The 15,337-nt window shown below is 52.5% G+C and overlaps 4 protein-coding genes across 4 annotated transcripts; all 4 read left to right on the forward strand.

The window, feature by feature from the left end:
* Positions 1-1,906: 1,906 nt before the first annotated feature.
* On the forward strand, positions 1,907-3,595 carry CGGC5_v013052 (uncharacterized protein; the record flags this gene model as incomplete). The annotated part of the gene is made up of 1 exon (XM_066152816.1): positions 1,907-3,595. One exon carries the CDS (start codon positions 1,907-1,909, stop codon positions 3,593-3,595), a length of 1,689 nt encoding a protein of 562 aa, XP_066007817.1.
* A 4,222-nt stretch (positions 3,596-7,817) lies between these two features.
* CGGC5_v013053 (uncharacterized protein) lies at positions 7,818-8,987 on the forward strand (the record flags this gene model as incomplete). Its single annotated transcript, XM_066152817.1, has 3 exons — positions 7,818-7,853; positions 7,934-8,118; positions 8,171-8,987. 3 exons carry the CDS (start codon positions 7,818-7,820, stop codon positions 8,985-8,987), a joined length of 1,038 nt encoding a protein of 345 aa, XP_066007819.1.
* Positions 8,988-9,059: 72 nt separating this feature from the next.
* Positions 9,060-9,872, forward strand: CGGC5_v013054 (uncharacterized protein; the record flags this gene model as incomplete). Its single annotated transcript, XM_066152818.1, has 3 exons — positions 9,060-9,606; positions 9,699-9,772; positions 9,822-9,872. The coding sequence occupies 3 exons, from the start codon at positions 9,060-9,062 to the stop codon at positions 9,870-9,872; spliced, it is 672 nt and encodes a 223-aa protein (XP_066007778.1).
* A 2,963-nt stretch (positions 9,873-12,835) lies between these two features.
* Positions 12,836-13,474, forward strand: CGGC5_v013055 (Uncharacterized protein; the record flags this gene model as incomplete). Its single annotated transcript, XM_066152819.1, has 1 exon — positions 12,836-13,474. One exon carries the CDS (start codon positions 12,836-12,838, stop codon positions 13,472-13,474), a length of 639 nt encoding a protein of 212 aa, XP_066007779.1.
* Positions 13,475-15,337: the final 1,863 nt, after the last annotated feature.

Consider the following 15,337-nt stretch of genomic DNA (forward strand, 5'->3'; position numbering starts at 1 on the left):
TTGGAGCTGGGATTGGGCTAGAAAGAAAGAAAGAAAGAAAGAATCGGGTGGACTGAGATAATGGTCCCTAGCCATGACTAAAGACCGCTGCAAACAACAGACTAACCTACAACACTACTATTTGAGTCTATTTCAGAAGACCTCATGCCATAAACCCCACAACTACCCGCAGCACTAGGGGATGTTGACAGAGATAATACATACAAAGACAAAACATGATCGCATTTGAATACAGGAGGAAAGACTATTCGCATTACATCTTCGCAATCAAGTCTCGCAATTGAAGATCTCAATAGCCATTTATACGAGCGTTTGACGGCACGGGTCAGGTACAATCAACGATATATATATATATATAGGAGACTTTAGCACGGGCTACATATAAGGAGCATGTCCTGTTAAGTTGAGTTCTTTTGGTTATTCAAGCTTATAAAGTGGTTTCGACAGCCTGCATATAACTACCGCTCAGAAAAGGTTTCCCAGCAGCAAACATCAAGCCGCCGGTCTCAAAGTACCTGTTCATGCCAAATTCTCTGTAGGCCTCAACCTACCTTTCGTTATGACTGCAGCTTAGTTAGTCCATGACTAGACCGCGCTCGCCTGAGGCTCTGTCCAAATAGCTAATCAACTACTCTTTTGACTTGCGCATCCCACGCTTGCTATCGTCCTTCTGTCATAGAGATCCGTTAAGGAAGAAATGAGCTGAGATTGACTCCGCACGGTCAGCTCCTATTCCATAAAACGTGTTCAAGGGTTAAATAGGCAACTAGGATGCCTGACCCCCTATGATTCGCGCTCGCTTTTTGTACCCCTATAGGTAGCCACAGAGGTTTCTATGCTATCCTGCCCCTTAAATGTTTTCCCGTGGGAGTCATGTGGCAATCAACAATGCACGCCTCTAGACGGCAAACTGCGATGGGAAAGCCAGAAGGGAAGAATTACAACCCTAGACATATCACTTTTTACTTCCCCTAACTAATACACCGCCCCCGATGCGTTACAGGCGGGACAGGGCACCCAACTATGGCACAAAGCAAAAGCTCCGATAGTGACAAATCCTTTGTCATCAATCCCTGTTCTGTATTATATAGTTACAAGCCCACAAGGGACCAACTGTAGCGGTCGTGATACGATATGATCAGTCACCTCCCACGAACCGAGTTCGGCGAGGCCGCCTTCCAATATCCCAAAATAAACAGATCATAATATACATTTCTAATTGGGTACACTCTTCGCTCAAGAAGACTCAGAAGGGCGGGGGACAAGGTACCTTGTATCATGGTATGGATCCACCAGCCAGGGCGCTGATCAGTGTCATGACTCTGTGCGGAATAGAGGACAACAGTAATAAACAGGTCACTATTTAAACGTCTTGCTTTCAGACCTCTTGTCTCATAGGCTTGAGCGAGTTATCACATTGATCTGACTGATATAACGGTTATTACAGTGACCTTTAACCTCGTTCATCCCCACAAGCTCAGAAATACTTCGACAGTCCTAAACATCAGCTGCTGACTTGCTTACTACTGCAAGGTTCTGACGCATGTATAGCTTAAAGACCCACTTAATCCTATGTTTCCTCAATGCTTTTGCGCACTTCTCCTCGCGGTCGCCTCGCTGACCTCCGCCGCAGTCATACGTCCTTTTGCTGTAAGTTCACATATTACCCTGACCTTGCGATGGGTCGCTAATAAAGACATGAATAGGGAAATTCTGCCTACTGGGCTGATGTCACAAAGTCACATGGCGGCAAGGTTTGGGAATTTTCTGTCCACTCCCACGGCTTCAGCAACTTCCCTCTCGCCTAATTTTTCTTGGCATCCACTGTTAGTGTAATACGTGGGATACCACCAAAGTTCTTAACAGCGGAAAACCCTTCAATTCTCGCCTCCAGCGCCCTCCCGCGATGGCCTCGCAGCCTCCGGCGGGCTCTGGACCGATGCCGGCCTCCTCGGCCGGCCCTGATCGAGGCTCTGGAGCCCCTCCGGAGCCGTCCCCAACCTCAAGGGCTAAACGCCGCCGCGATACCGAGGCCCAGCCAGCCCGGCCCAGCCTCGTGGGAAGCCAGCCCGACGCCTCTACGACAACCCCCTTAACGGCTAAGGGACCCTCAACTGTGAATGGGACAGCTGCTGGAGCTGTCCTTACAGCCCTTAGTGAAGAGGCCAAGCTCTACGAAGCCCGAAAGGATGTCTTTATGGCTATCGCCCAGTCTGTAGACAACGTGGTCTCTTGCTTTGAGGGGCCTAGGAAGCAGATCGCGAAGGAGGCTACAACCTACGTAGTTCAAGCCTTGAAGAGGATCATGGGGAACGGAACGGCGGCCCCGACCCCGAGCCGGAATTGGGCTAAGGTGGTAGCTTCGGCTGAATCTGCAGCCCCAGCCCCAGCCCAAGCCCCGGCCCCGGCCCCGGCCCGCACCCAAAACCCAATCCATCCCCAGGCTCAGACTCAGACTCTAGCCCAGCCAAAGGAGGACCTCCGGGTCTTTGCCCGCATCCCCGAGGAGGGCCTAACGGCTGCTAGGAAGCATGCCCCTTTTGCCCTCCGCCGGAAGGTCTGCCAGGCCCTTGGCCTGCAGCTAGCAGATATCCCACATATCTACCACATCGCAACTGGCTACTCACTGAGACCCCTGAATAAGCAGTTTCAGCAAGCCCTCCTTACGGACAAACAGAAACTAGCAGACAGTCTTGGAGCCTATAAGGTTGAGACCCCTACTAAGTGGTTCACCTATGTTGTCCCACGCTGCCCTGCTAAGCTATGGACTATCGATGGGGATGCCCTCGACCCAGCTACTCTAGTTGAAGAGGAGGTCTTTGCACAGACAGGATGCAAGCCTATCCGGGCCCGCCAATCCCAACTTGGCGTGAATCCTATCACAAACGAAGTCTCTTGGATCATCTCCTTCTCTGCAGAAGTATTACCCTTCAGACTCTTCAACCAAAGCAGCAGGTCTCAGCTTATCCAGAAGAAAAAGACTATTGCCCGACATGACCCTGGTTGCCAGGGATATCACTCGAACCGATATTGTAACCGGCAGCCACTTTGTGGCAACTGCAGCAGACCCTCAGGCTCCCACGAGACTTGGCCCTGCATAGCCAGACCGAAGTGCGCAAACTGCGCCGGCCCCTTCCAAGCCAACCACAAGGGCTGCCCGGCAAGGCCCCTAGTGGTTAACGGCTCCCCTACCCTCCCAGGTCGGAAGGAACTCTCTCGGATTCGTAAGGCTGGGCAGAAGGCCTATGAGGCCCTCTATCAGAGCAGTCAGGCCGGCACCCACGCCCGCAGCACCCAGCAACCTAGCAACAGCCTGACGAGCCCTCAGCCTGGCTCTAAGCGACCACGAGCCCCTACCCCTACCCAGGACTCAATCATCGTAGCGGACGTTAGCGATACAGCAAGCTCTAGCAGTATGGAGGAGGACGAGACTGAGGCTGAAGCAGACGTCTCTGACAGCAACCCTATCCTACCACCACTACCTACCCAGCATACCCCAGCTACCTCAAGCAGCAGGGTCCAGCGGGTAGCTCAGAAGCCTGATTATAACGTTATTAATGCCTACACCCACCTCGACCTCGACTCGGAGCAGTAGGCTCAGGACGGCTACCCCACGGGTACTACGGGTCGCCCAGTGTAACGTGGGGAAGAGAAGCCCAGCTCATACAGCTCTTCTAGAGCTCTGCTGGGCAGATCAGATCGATATAGTCCTGATCCAGGAACCCTGGATAGGCTATAGAGATAAGATGCAGATTAACACACACCCAGGCTTTAACTCCTACGTACCAGTTGACTTCTGGAACAGCAGAGACACAAGGCCTAGGGTTATGACCTACACACGCAAAGGTCTAAGGCTGCAAATACAGCAACAAAGGCCTACCCAATCAAGAGATATCTTGTGGGTGAAAGTTGGCGACCTCACTATTATGAATATATATAGGCCGCCAGATGAGCCTACAAACCAAGCAACCAGCCTCCTTCTAGATTACCAACCGCCAGAGAGAGCCCTTATTGCTGGGGACCTTAACGCCCACCACTCCTCATGGGAACCTGGGTCCCCTAGCCGAAATCGAGGAGACGATATTGCAGAATGGGCGGAAGGCTACGATCTTCTGTTTATTGGGGAGGTTGGGGCCCCTACCCATACCCACGGGCATACCCTCGACCTAACCCTCTCAAATATCCCCTTTACTGAGGCTTATATCAGCCCACACCTACACCCAGGGGCTGACCACGAAGCCATCACAACAATTATTCCTATGAGTAGGGCCCAGGAACAGGGACGCCAGGCTAACCAGCTCTCAGTACCAGAGTCAGCCCTACCACGGCTGATCGACCTAGTAAAGGCTGGGGCTACAGCCTTACCTACTCTAGGGGAACTGCCCAGCCCAGCAGAGCTAGACACCCTAGCTGCCCAACTGGTCAGCCTCTTCTATACAGCTATTCAAGCTGTAGGCAAGAGACGGACTAATCAGGGTAGGGGAGCCCCCTGGTGGACAGAAGAATGCTCAGTAGCCCACCAAGCTGCTATTAAGGCTAGGCGCCAACAGGCCCAAGAACCTGGGCTGGTCATACCTCCCCCTATCCTAGAGGAACAAAAGGTCTTCTTAACAACCGTTAGAAGGGCAAAACGCGCCTACTGGACTACTAAGGTTGAAGAGGCTAAGACAGACCAAGATCTATATAAGATCATAGGCTGGCGGAAGTCAAGCCTAGCAGTTAAAGCTCCGCCTCTAATAGTAGAAGGAGAGACGATCAGCAACACCTACGACAAAGCCCAAGCCTTACGAAAGGCCTTACTCGAACGGTTTAGCGCTAGAGATGACCTACCTGGGAACCCTTTTGCTATCCCAGTGGTCACAAGGCGTCTTATACCCTGGCAGGATACAGTTAGTATAGAGGAAGTACGCCAGGCTACTCTAACAGAGACTACAACCCCTGGGACTGATAGGATTACTACAAAGTTACTACAATGCACCTGGGGTTTAGTAGCTAGGCCTATACAGCAGCTCTTCCAGGCCTGCGTACAGGTAGGCTACTTCCCTAGACCCTTCCGCAAAGCGGAGGTTGTTATGATTCAGAAACCGGGGAAAACAGACTTCTCTAAGACTGGGTCCTGGCGCCCGATATCTCTATTATCCTGCTTAGGCAAAGGCTTAGAGCGGTTGATAGCAAAAAGGATGGCCTACCTTACCATCCTAGAAGGGGTCGCCAGCCCACAGCAGGTTGGAGCCTTACCAGGGAGGGCTGCAGTCGACCTGACAACCTGCCTAACCCATGAGATAGAGAGGGCTCTAGATGCAGGGCTTACAGCCACGCTAGCAACAATGGACGTTAAGGGGGCGTTTGACTCCGTCCTACGAAACCGACTTATTATCAGGCTACGGCAGCAGGGCTGGCCAAGCAGTCTGATCAGGCTGATCTACACCTTCACCTCTAGCCGAACAGCCCGGGTCAGGCTAGAGGATACTACTACAGAGGACTTCCCTTTATCCTGTGGACTACCACAAGGCTCTCCGCTGTCACCTATCCTCTTCCTGCTCTATATAGCTGATATCCTAGCTGATGATCAGAAGCTACGGTTTGGCTATGCGGATGATATAGGCTTAGTAGCTACTAGCCCCTCGCTAGAAGCGAACGCTACAGCCCTAGGCCAGGGGATCACCAGTATCCTCAGCTGGGGAACAGAAAATAAGGTCGCCTTTGACCCAGCTAAGTGTGAGGCAATCCACTTCAGCAGAAAACATAAACAGACAACAAACCTACCCGATATCCAAGCGAGAGGCCTAACTATTAAAGCCTCAACAAAGCCTATAAGATGGTTAGGGGTCTGGTTTGACAGGAGACTCACCTTCCAACACCATGTAGGAATAAAGGTAGCAGCAGCAAAGAAGGTAGCCTATTTCCTACAGCACCTTACAAACACAAAAGGGGGGCTCCCAGCAGCTGCAGTTCGAAAAGCAGCTATTGCTTGCGCCCTCCCGATAGCCTTATATGGAGCGGAAACCTGGTACGCAGGCCTAACTAAACCAGCTCTAAGCAGCAACAACGGTACTAGAAGCAGTACTGCTTCGCAGATAGCTACAGTTGGCACAGGGCAGAAGGGTCTAGCCTGTAGAGTCGGAAGAGTTATTACAGCAGCAGCAAGGGCTATCCTACCTGTCTGGAGGACCACACCAACCAGTGCCCTCATCCGAGATGCTGGCCTACCTACAGCAGAGGTAGCCCTCGAGGCAGCGCGACTACGCTTCGCTATACGCCTACAGAAGGTTGACCAACAACATCCCTTGGTCCCAAGGCTTCTACAGCTAGGGCGGCAGCAGACCAGGCTCCAAAGGACAGCTGGCCTCTTACCTAAGTGCCCAAGGCCAGCACTCCTACAGCCGCAATACCTCCCAGGGTCCAATAACCTTATAGTCACACAGACGAAGGAAGTAGCAGCCAGGATCTTCCAGGCCTGGCTCAAGACGGTGCCAAAAGAGCATACTATCATCTACTCAGATGGCTCTAAAGCCCCTGATAGCGCTACAGGATTTGGCTTTGTTATCTACCGTAAGAATAAACGCATAGGCCAGGGCTGCGGACGCCTCGGCATAGCAGAAGTATTTGATGGCGAGGCCGAAGGGGCGAGGGCAGGGCTGCGACGGGCCCTCCTTACCTCCCAGGGCCAGCCTATACATATCTGTATCGACAATACCAGCGTTATCCAGGGGATCCGAGGCATGGCCCCAGACTCCTCACAAGCTGCCTTCCTTGAGATCCAAGAGGCAGCTAGGATATACAACATACAAACCCACTGGTCCCCAGGGCACCAGGGTATCAAAGGAAACGAGGAAGCAGACATCCTAGCTAAGGAGGGCACAACCCTGCCAGCCCCTAGGGGCCAACTAGCTACCCTATCAGGGATCAAACGGCTTGCTAGAGAGCGAATATACCGCCAGCATAGAAGATGGTGGAAGCAAGAGGCAACGCCCTTTTACACCCAACTAGGGCTTAAGGCTTCCCTCGCCTGCCCTCCTGAACTGACCCTGCCACGGGCGATCCTTCACCATCTCCTAGCAGCCCGTTCAGGGCATGGAGACTTCGAGCAATATCACCAACGCTTCAACCATACAGAAGCACTACTTACCTGCTCCTGCGGGGAGGCAAAGGCAGTAGACCACCTAGTCTACTGCCGAAAGACCTTAGTGAGGCGGCTTCAGTGGCCCACCCTCCACCCTTCTAGTTCACAGGAGCCTATAGGGCCTATAGGATCTCTTGAGCAGTACTATAAGGGGCTAATTACTGATCATGAAGGCTTCCAGGTCTTTCTCTCCGTGACAGACTTCTTCCAGAAGATCTGCCCGCGGTACTAGGGACTAGGTCTTGACCTAGACCTTAGTAACAACCCCCTCCTCGTAGAGGATCGGAAGACCACAACGGAACTAGGGAACCAGCGGGAACTAGGGACGAATAGAACACATAGTAGCCCACGGGCAAGATTTGGAGGACGTTAGGAAGAGGCGTGTACTGTAGAGTATATAGCTTGAGCCGGCGACCCTCCACACCACATACCCCTCGGGAGGTCGGCCGCAAGGGCGGCTGCGCCCTTGCCGCCACGGCGTTAAATATAACAACAAAAAATCTTATCCCCCGAGACATTTGTGATGATATCCATTGCCGTCCCCCCCCCCCCCCCCCGCAACTGCTGTAGAATGCTATGATGTCCCACGATTCCAATTCCAGCCGATGGGGGGTCGGGACCCCTGGTGACGCTCGGACTTCTCAATGGTTCGGACGTCGCCGGCGCTGAGGCCTAGACCTTGAGGCCAAACGGCATGGGCCAATTGCTGGGCAGGCACACGCTGTTCCCGGTTCGCGCATTGCCTGACTCGTGGTCCCGGGGTCTCTGAAGCATGCATCCGCAACAGGCTATTGTTAAAGCGCCCTCCAGAGCGTCCTGGCTCTCCACGTTCGGCCATATCTAGCCCTGCTTGCGCGCGACGCGGCCAATTTCCTACAGAGTGGCAATAGGCAAGGAGTCTATGATCAACAATCGCATATCCCGTCGACCTGCCTCCTGTCGCGCTACGAGATCCTCCGCTGCACGCTTTATTATCAGTCATCCTGCGCGTATAGGTATGCTGCATCCGCATAATTGTCGGGCATCATACGGGACTAAGCGTAACAGCAACCAGGACACGTGTCGTTCTAGTGACAACAGCGGATTGGCGATAATTCCACACATCAAAACACGGCCCATCGCAGAGGACCAGTGTGGATCAGGACGTTTTCCCTTCTCCAGACCCTTGGGCCCAAGACGACCTTCGCCTGTCTTCGAAATGGTCGACTATTTGCCAACGCTCCCAGGCTCTCTCATATGGGACAGAGGCCGATCGGAGGTGCGCCTGGTCAGCTCGCCATTCTCATCGTCCCCACCCATCGCCATCGTCAGGGACATCCGCCCGTTACTGAGCCGCCCAGCACGTCTGAACGCGGTCCGCCATGCTACTGTGTGCTGTTCGCGGGCGTCAGAGCGCTTGGAGGCGGAGACGGCGATGCAGCGTTCGACGTTGGGGCAGGTGGCCGAGCCCGTGCCGCATGCCACAGGGGCGATGCTGCCGCTACACGCGGACTCCGTTGCTTCTGGATACGAAGAGGTGGGCACAACGCAGCCGGCAGGAGCCGTCGCTGCTTTGGCCGTCTTGCTGTCGCGCCTGCCTGCTCTGGAGACACTCGAGATCCGGACCTTTGACCGGGCCGAAGATGAAGAGGACGACGAGCAAACCGCATCTCTAGCACTAGGAGACCCCGTCATCTCCCTCCTCTGCCGGGAGATGCTTTCAGCCGCCACCATGGCCTTCGCACACGTCAGGACGGCCAGGGTCGTTGTACCATACCCGGACGATGACCCCGCCGCAGAGTTCGGCTTTTACGTCAGCGCAGACACTGTGCTACCCCTGTTTTACCTCCCGCAGGTCCGCACCCTCGAGATGCACCGCGTTTAGGACGGTGGACGGTTGGTTTCATGGCCCGCCGGGGCAGGCCCCGTCTCCGCGACGCAGCTTAAAGAATTATTCATGAGCAAGGCCCAGCTGACTGAAGCAAGTCTGGACCGACTTGTGCGAGCATGCCCAGACCTGGAGGTTCTCCGCTGGGAGCATGTTATCGATGCCGAATACGCCCGGTCGTGGCTTGACTTGGACGCGCTGCGCACATCGCTCGAAACCCTGAAGCACTCGCTACAGGAGCTCTCCTTCAGCGTGATTCTCTGGACATCCACAGCTATCGACTGCGGCGAGCAAGGGCCGTGGGGTATTCGGGGCACGCTGGCGTCACTCAGGGGGTTCTCTCAGCTTAAGCGCATCACTATCTCGCTACCGGTACTACTTGGGTGGAGAACAGATAACTCGGCAAGGCTCGCCGACGTGCTCCCCGCTAGCATCGAGTGTGTTACAGTCACTAACGAAATGTTCTTCTGGTGGCACTCCCGATGGGACGACGTCAAGTGGGAGGCGGACGACCCAAGCGCCCCAAGGTGGCACACACTCGAAGCTAAAATCACAGAGTACCTGGAGGCTAGGCCGTCAAGCTTAAGGCAGCTCAAGGTCGAGGTTTGGACAGCCGGTGAGACATCACGGGCTGAAGAGTTAAGGGACAGGCTGACATCAGTCGGGGCTGCTACTAGTGTTCACGTCACTGTTGAGCTGAGGTCATAGTTACGGAGGCTAAAGGAGGTGAAAGGACGGAGGACTACAGACATATTATACAAGTCAAGAAGCCTTTACTTATGGTAAGGTGACTGGTGCCTCGGGTGGAACATCTGGTTGATAGTAGCTTAGCTGCGACTGAGATCACTACGTAGTCTCAAGAATCATCAAAGAAGCTATTAGGAGCCCAAAGACCCAAACGCATATGTAGTAGTTACCCACCAGCCTGTGTACGTCTAACATCAGCTAGAGCACCCTCATCTCACCACTGATCCCATGACTAAGAACGTCTAACGATACCTTGGACAGGGCAGGGAAGCATATGACGTTTCTCAGTGTTCATAATAGTCTGTTTCCACAACGGACGGAGAAGTGCATAGATAGGCTAATCTAACCATGTTTTTCTTTGGTCTCTTTTGCTCTTTGCCTTTCTCAAGCATCTCCTCACACCTTAAAGCAGCAGCTGACACTGTCTCAGCATGCAGTATGTTCTTGCCATCTCGCCTTTTGCAAATGCATATTGCAAATGCATATAGGCCTTAAACTAACCCCCTAGGCCGTAGTAGGCAATCATATAGGAAGTGGGATGTTGCTGCCATAGCGCTGACACTATAGGTAAGGGACAACATTAAGCTACCCAACATAACATAACACAACAAATGGAGGTGGTGCCTTTGCCTATAGTTAGCAGGCTGGCGCATAACCCCTTTCCGACCATCAAGGCCAGTAGCAGTGACTGCAATTATCTACAGGCCTTGTTTCTGCTGTCGGAAAAACAGCTAAATGTATAGTGTATATAGTTGAACTAAGAAGAGCCCCACGCTCACATACAAATTACACTAGATGCCTTATTACTAGTAGGCAGGCCTAGAAGAGTACACTGACTGTTGTACCAAGGACCGTTAAAGCTAGACACGATGTTCAACAGCTATAGGTAGTCACTTATGCCTTTGACTACAGAAGCAGCAGCAGCATCCCGTCAGGGCTAAAACGTCATACCACAACACAACGCCTAGGCCGGTTGCCGCACAAATGAGCTAGGTAGTCCGAAGTTTCATCTTTAAGCCACTCTAGTGTTCAGGAGCATTATAGGGGGCTAATTCTCTTGCATCCCGCCGCTAGGTTCTAAAACGGGGTGGTGAAATCAGGGCTTCACACGAGTTCAGTCGCATATAAACAATCTGCCCACTGAGGTTTCACTCATTGACTTCAAAGGGCCACGGATCAGCTGTACTCATAAAGATAGCGGCAAGTGGCGTCAAACCGTAGCCGGGTCCAGGACTCCAGCCCTCCGTTAAAGCAGCGACAACTTCAAGTTATCCATAAGCTAGCAGTGGGATACTGCGTAGTACTCCTAGGGTCGGCCTCTCGCCGGCTACTGGAAGATACGGACTATATACCTTAGGTATAGCTTATCCCAAAGAACTGAGATAGCAGGACGAGGTTGATGGACGTTTTGCAGGCACGACGGACCACCCTAGTATCTTAGCCAAGGTAGAAGTCAATATGCAGCGGGAATAAGAGGCTGCAACGCCGCGCAGCAGAGAGATATGGCCGAGGCCGCCCACTGGTATAGCTTAGCATAGTGCGTCGTGGCCCACCCACCATACGCCCTGTAAGCCGGGAGGATAAAGCAGTTTGGAACTGTCGCCATCACTACTTTATTATTTTAGGAGTCGCGTAAGCATACGTACGTTACCGTATGTTATAAAGACGAGGTCGGGGCACGGACGGCCCTCGTGATGTAGCTAGTAGATCTCGTGATGCACCTCTTCATTTACGGGGGCTTTAAGGTACTCGGGAAGCTCTGTGCTCTGGCTATTCCATCTATTATGTGTTGGACTTGTGACCTAAGAACCTCCTGCCTCCTGGCCGACCACGCCGTCTCCGAGGAACTGTGTAATCGCAAATGTTGATATATTCTCACCTTCACGTTAGTTTCCTGTTCTGATCCCCTATCTCGAAGTGCCGCCGCACGAGCCCTCTATTCAAGATAGTGCCGGGGCCACTCTTCTTACAGGATATGCTCTAATGTGTTGTTACTCAGGCCAGCGTGGGCAGGTGGTGGAAAGGGAGGCACATGTATAGCTACGAGGGACTGCTGATCAATTTCCAGTATCTCCCTCCAGGACGCGAGAGATTTTCCAAAGGCGGGAGATCTGTCATATGGCCTCACATCTAATCCGGCCTGCCTCAGCGAGAGTCCACTCAGCGTCCGTCATCTGACACCCATCGGGACGAATCATGATATCCCGCTACAGGGATGCTTGTGATCTGGCTATGAGATTCAAGGCTACCGTCGGTTCCGCGTGGAGCTTGCCCGCCTTGTTGGCCGACTCGGCCGGGGGGACTGCGTGCCAGTCCTCAGAGCGTTCGCAAGGTGGTAACTGCAGCAGGTCAATGTATTCATTATGAAGGTAATAAGGTAGCATCTATAAGCCTCGCCATCCGTCGCAGCCTGCAGTAGGCGATTCCAAGGCTAGACCCTGGGCTAGCTTACAGATAGGCCTCGGTTAGCACATTAGGCTGTGTGCTGCCGTCCGTTGGTGATTGCGATGCTAAACACCTCGTTTCCCGTCCTTGCGTCTCTTAACAAAGTGGACGAGTCCCAACCTGGCGAAAAGAAACGCAATCCACTCCGCAGCGCGCTCCATTCTACGGCTTGATTTGAGGCCGTAATAGTCCTCTAGCGAGGTTGAGGATACGGGGTTGACGTTAGCGACGTCATCAGCACAGGCAGACCGAGACCGCTTCCCCCCAGGACGAACGGTGCACAGCTTGATTAGAGATTCGATATTACATCAGCATGAAGAGGATTGGGAGGGGGCAAGTAAGAGAGGGGACACCCCGAAATAGTGCTCAAGGGTTGGGGTTCTAGTCAGGCTGGGAGCCAGCTTGCGCTCGCGTTTGTGTGTTGCGCGCGGGTGGGTCGGTGGGCCTTGGTCGATCCGGACATCCCGCGAGGCGGATGGTCTAACGGAATAATTACCCACCTAAATGATAACATAAAAAATTGCCGGGAGGGGACACCAAACCAGCATCGCTTTTTCAGATAGGTAATGGTCAGTGAAAAAGAGGATAAGTCCAGACTCACATGGCCCGTCCTGTTACTTGTATTGAGGTGCTTATAACAATAGACTCTCACTATGAAGCCCACACACTTTCTCTGTATTCCACTGGTCACCCAATTGTCGCGGCCTGGGCTGTCTGCGGAGTTGAGCGCTCTTAAGTCATACATTACTAGTGCGGACAATATCAGCATCCCCGCGTCCGCTGTGCGTCCCCTCAGCACTATCCACCTCACTTCGGGAGTCATGAGCCTTCCCGAGCCCAAAGACGTTGAAGAGGCGACCCAGGTCCTTCAGAGCATCATTCCTCTACTTCCCCAAAGGCCCATCAAGATCTCGCTCCTTGGCCTAGGAACCTTTCCTGGCATAGATCCAGGACGTGCCGAAATCCTCTTTGCGCACCCCACGTGTCTCGACTACGACTTTGACGCGCTATGCCAAAGAATCCGGCATGTGTTCGAGGATGCTGGTATCTTCGACAAGAGAGGCTTCAGCTTATTCCTTCACGCCACCATCTTAAACGCCAGGAAGACCGCCGACGGGGGGCTTATTGACGCGACGGAGATCCTAAGGAACTATCGGGGACACGTATGGATGGAAAATGTTCCCCTCGAGGAAATCGGAATTTGCCGGATGGGTGCCAAGAAGAAGGGGGGTGATGATGAGGAATATCTGCTCGCAGCTTCCATCCCACTCACGACTTCGGCTGATAGATGAAATGTGAGGTGGAATTCTGATGTAAGGTAGAGCAGCCACTTGCCTGCTTTTACCCTATTAGTTCTAGATATCTAGTAGGTCCGTTCGCTAAGAGACCCCTTCAGGATCGGGGACAGTGCCACTGATTACTAGTACAGCGGCTAGTCCTCAGGTCTGAGGGTTAGTTGAACCCGAGCATGAGGTGACTTGTAGTCGGATGGGACCTCTACAGGTCTCCAGCAATCAACTTCGTGAGCATCCTCGGACCTTTTCAGCTCATCTTCCTCCGCGAATACTCGTTAAGTTTAGGACTAGTCACCTTGGCCCCTAACCACTTCGATCTAATTACCACAGCCTTCAGCAGCAATGATGCCTGCGTTTATTGCATCCCACTGCACACTAACTTAGGCATTGTATCCCCAGCGAAAGCAGGCAGCATATGCGAGAATGCGAACTCGTTTCTTGGACCTCGCAATAATGCCGTGATCGTTTCCGCCAGCTGGGCTCCTCCGGAGCTGGATGGGTACTTCCTCATGAGTTGCAACAGTCCTCGGCCATCCGTTGCTAAGCGGACAGAACGATATGTCTGTCTTACAAACGGACAAGCTACAGCTACTACAGCTCTAGAAAGGCCGTAACATATTTAGGCTAGCTGTCTGTTCTTTAGCAACTCCATATAGAAGCTACTATAGAATCATCATGTAGCGATTTGGAGAAGTCTTGTGGTCTTGCTAGTAAAGGGCCTTTGATCTGCAGTTATTAAACTGATAATGAGCTCATGAGGGTAGTCATTGGTCTTTAGTGTTATCCTAATCTGAAAGTTGCTTGTTCGATTCGTCAACAATACCCGTTGAGTTGTTAGCTGGGTTCTCATTCAAATCCCACACAAGTGGACAACATGGCTGCATTTAAGAGATAATAGGGTTTATTTGTGGTGCTTTGAAAGGATGCAGCTTCTAATGACTCGTCTCTACTTGAGGCGTGTCTGCTGAATCTCTGCTTAAGGTAGGACGAGTAGAAGGTCTTAGAAATAGCCAGAAGACAGTCGTTATTTAATAACAGGTTAGGCCTGGCTGGCTTCAACGACCCAGATCCTTTGCTATGCGCTATAGAAAGCAACCCTGATACGTTCTGTTCTGTGCTAGCTCTTGATGGCCGCCTGAAAATCTCCAAGGCTTCAAACCAGGAGTCGCATTGTGGGTCTGACGAGGTGCATTTGATTCTACAATAGGACCCCAACAGCAACAAAGCCGCAAGCTGCTATCCTGATGGTCTTGTGGTCAGCGTTGAGTGTGCATCATGGAGACAGGTCAGCAGCCACCTAGAGATTCTCTCCTGTTTTATTGCTTCACTTCTGGTGAAGAAGGCCATGAGTAACCTCATAACCACAGGAGATATCATGATATCTACAATAGTATGCCCAGGCCTCTTATCACTGTTCGCCCAGGCTCTCAACCCTGCTGGTACGGTAGAGTGATAGCTAACAGTATATATGCGGAGAGTGCCAGAGCTTACAGACGTACTCAAGCAACTTCCACCTCTAACGTATATACAGTCTGCTTCCCAACCTACTAGTGAATATGCAGTATGTGATGATGAAATTGGGCGTGGGAAGGAAGTGATTAACAGTGTCTAGCAAGACTTAAGCTGCGGAAACAACCAAGACGAGAGCCATACGTCAAGAGGAACATCTATTAATAAGCTAGTTGGGCACCCAGACCGTTAGTGATGATATACCTGTATTGTCATTCCCTGCTCTTTCGCTACCTACATAGCTGGGCGCTAAGCTGCATATGAGGACCGGCTTTGGCGCATTTTACGACCTCCTGATGCCCCACAATGATAGGTGCCAGCATGATGAACAGCAGACTGGGGAGCATAGCA

This window comes from Colletotrichum fructicola (assembly GCF_000319635.2).
Source record: "Colletotrichum fructicola Nara gc5 chromosome Unknown KSG_Nara_v1_contig08, whole genome shotgun sequence".
Taxonomy (NCBI): Eukaryota; Fungi; Ascomycota; class Sordariomycetes; order Glomerellales; family Glomerellaceae; genus Colletotrichum; species Colletotrichum fructicola.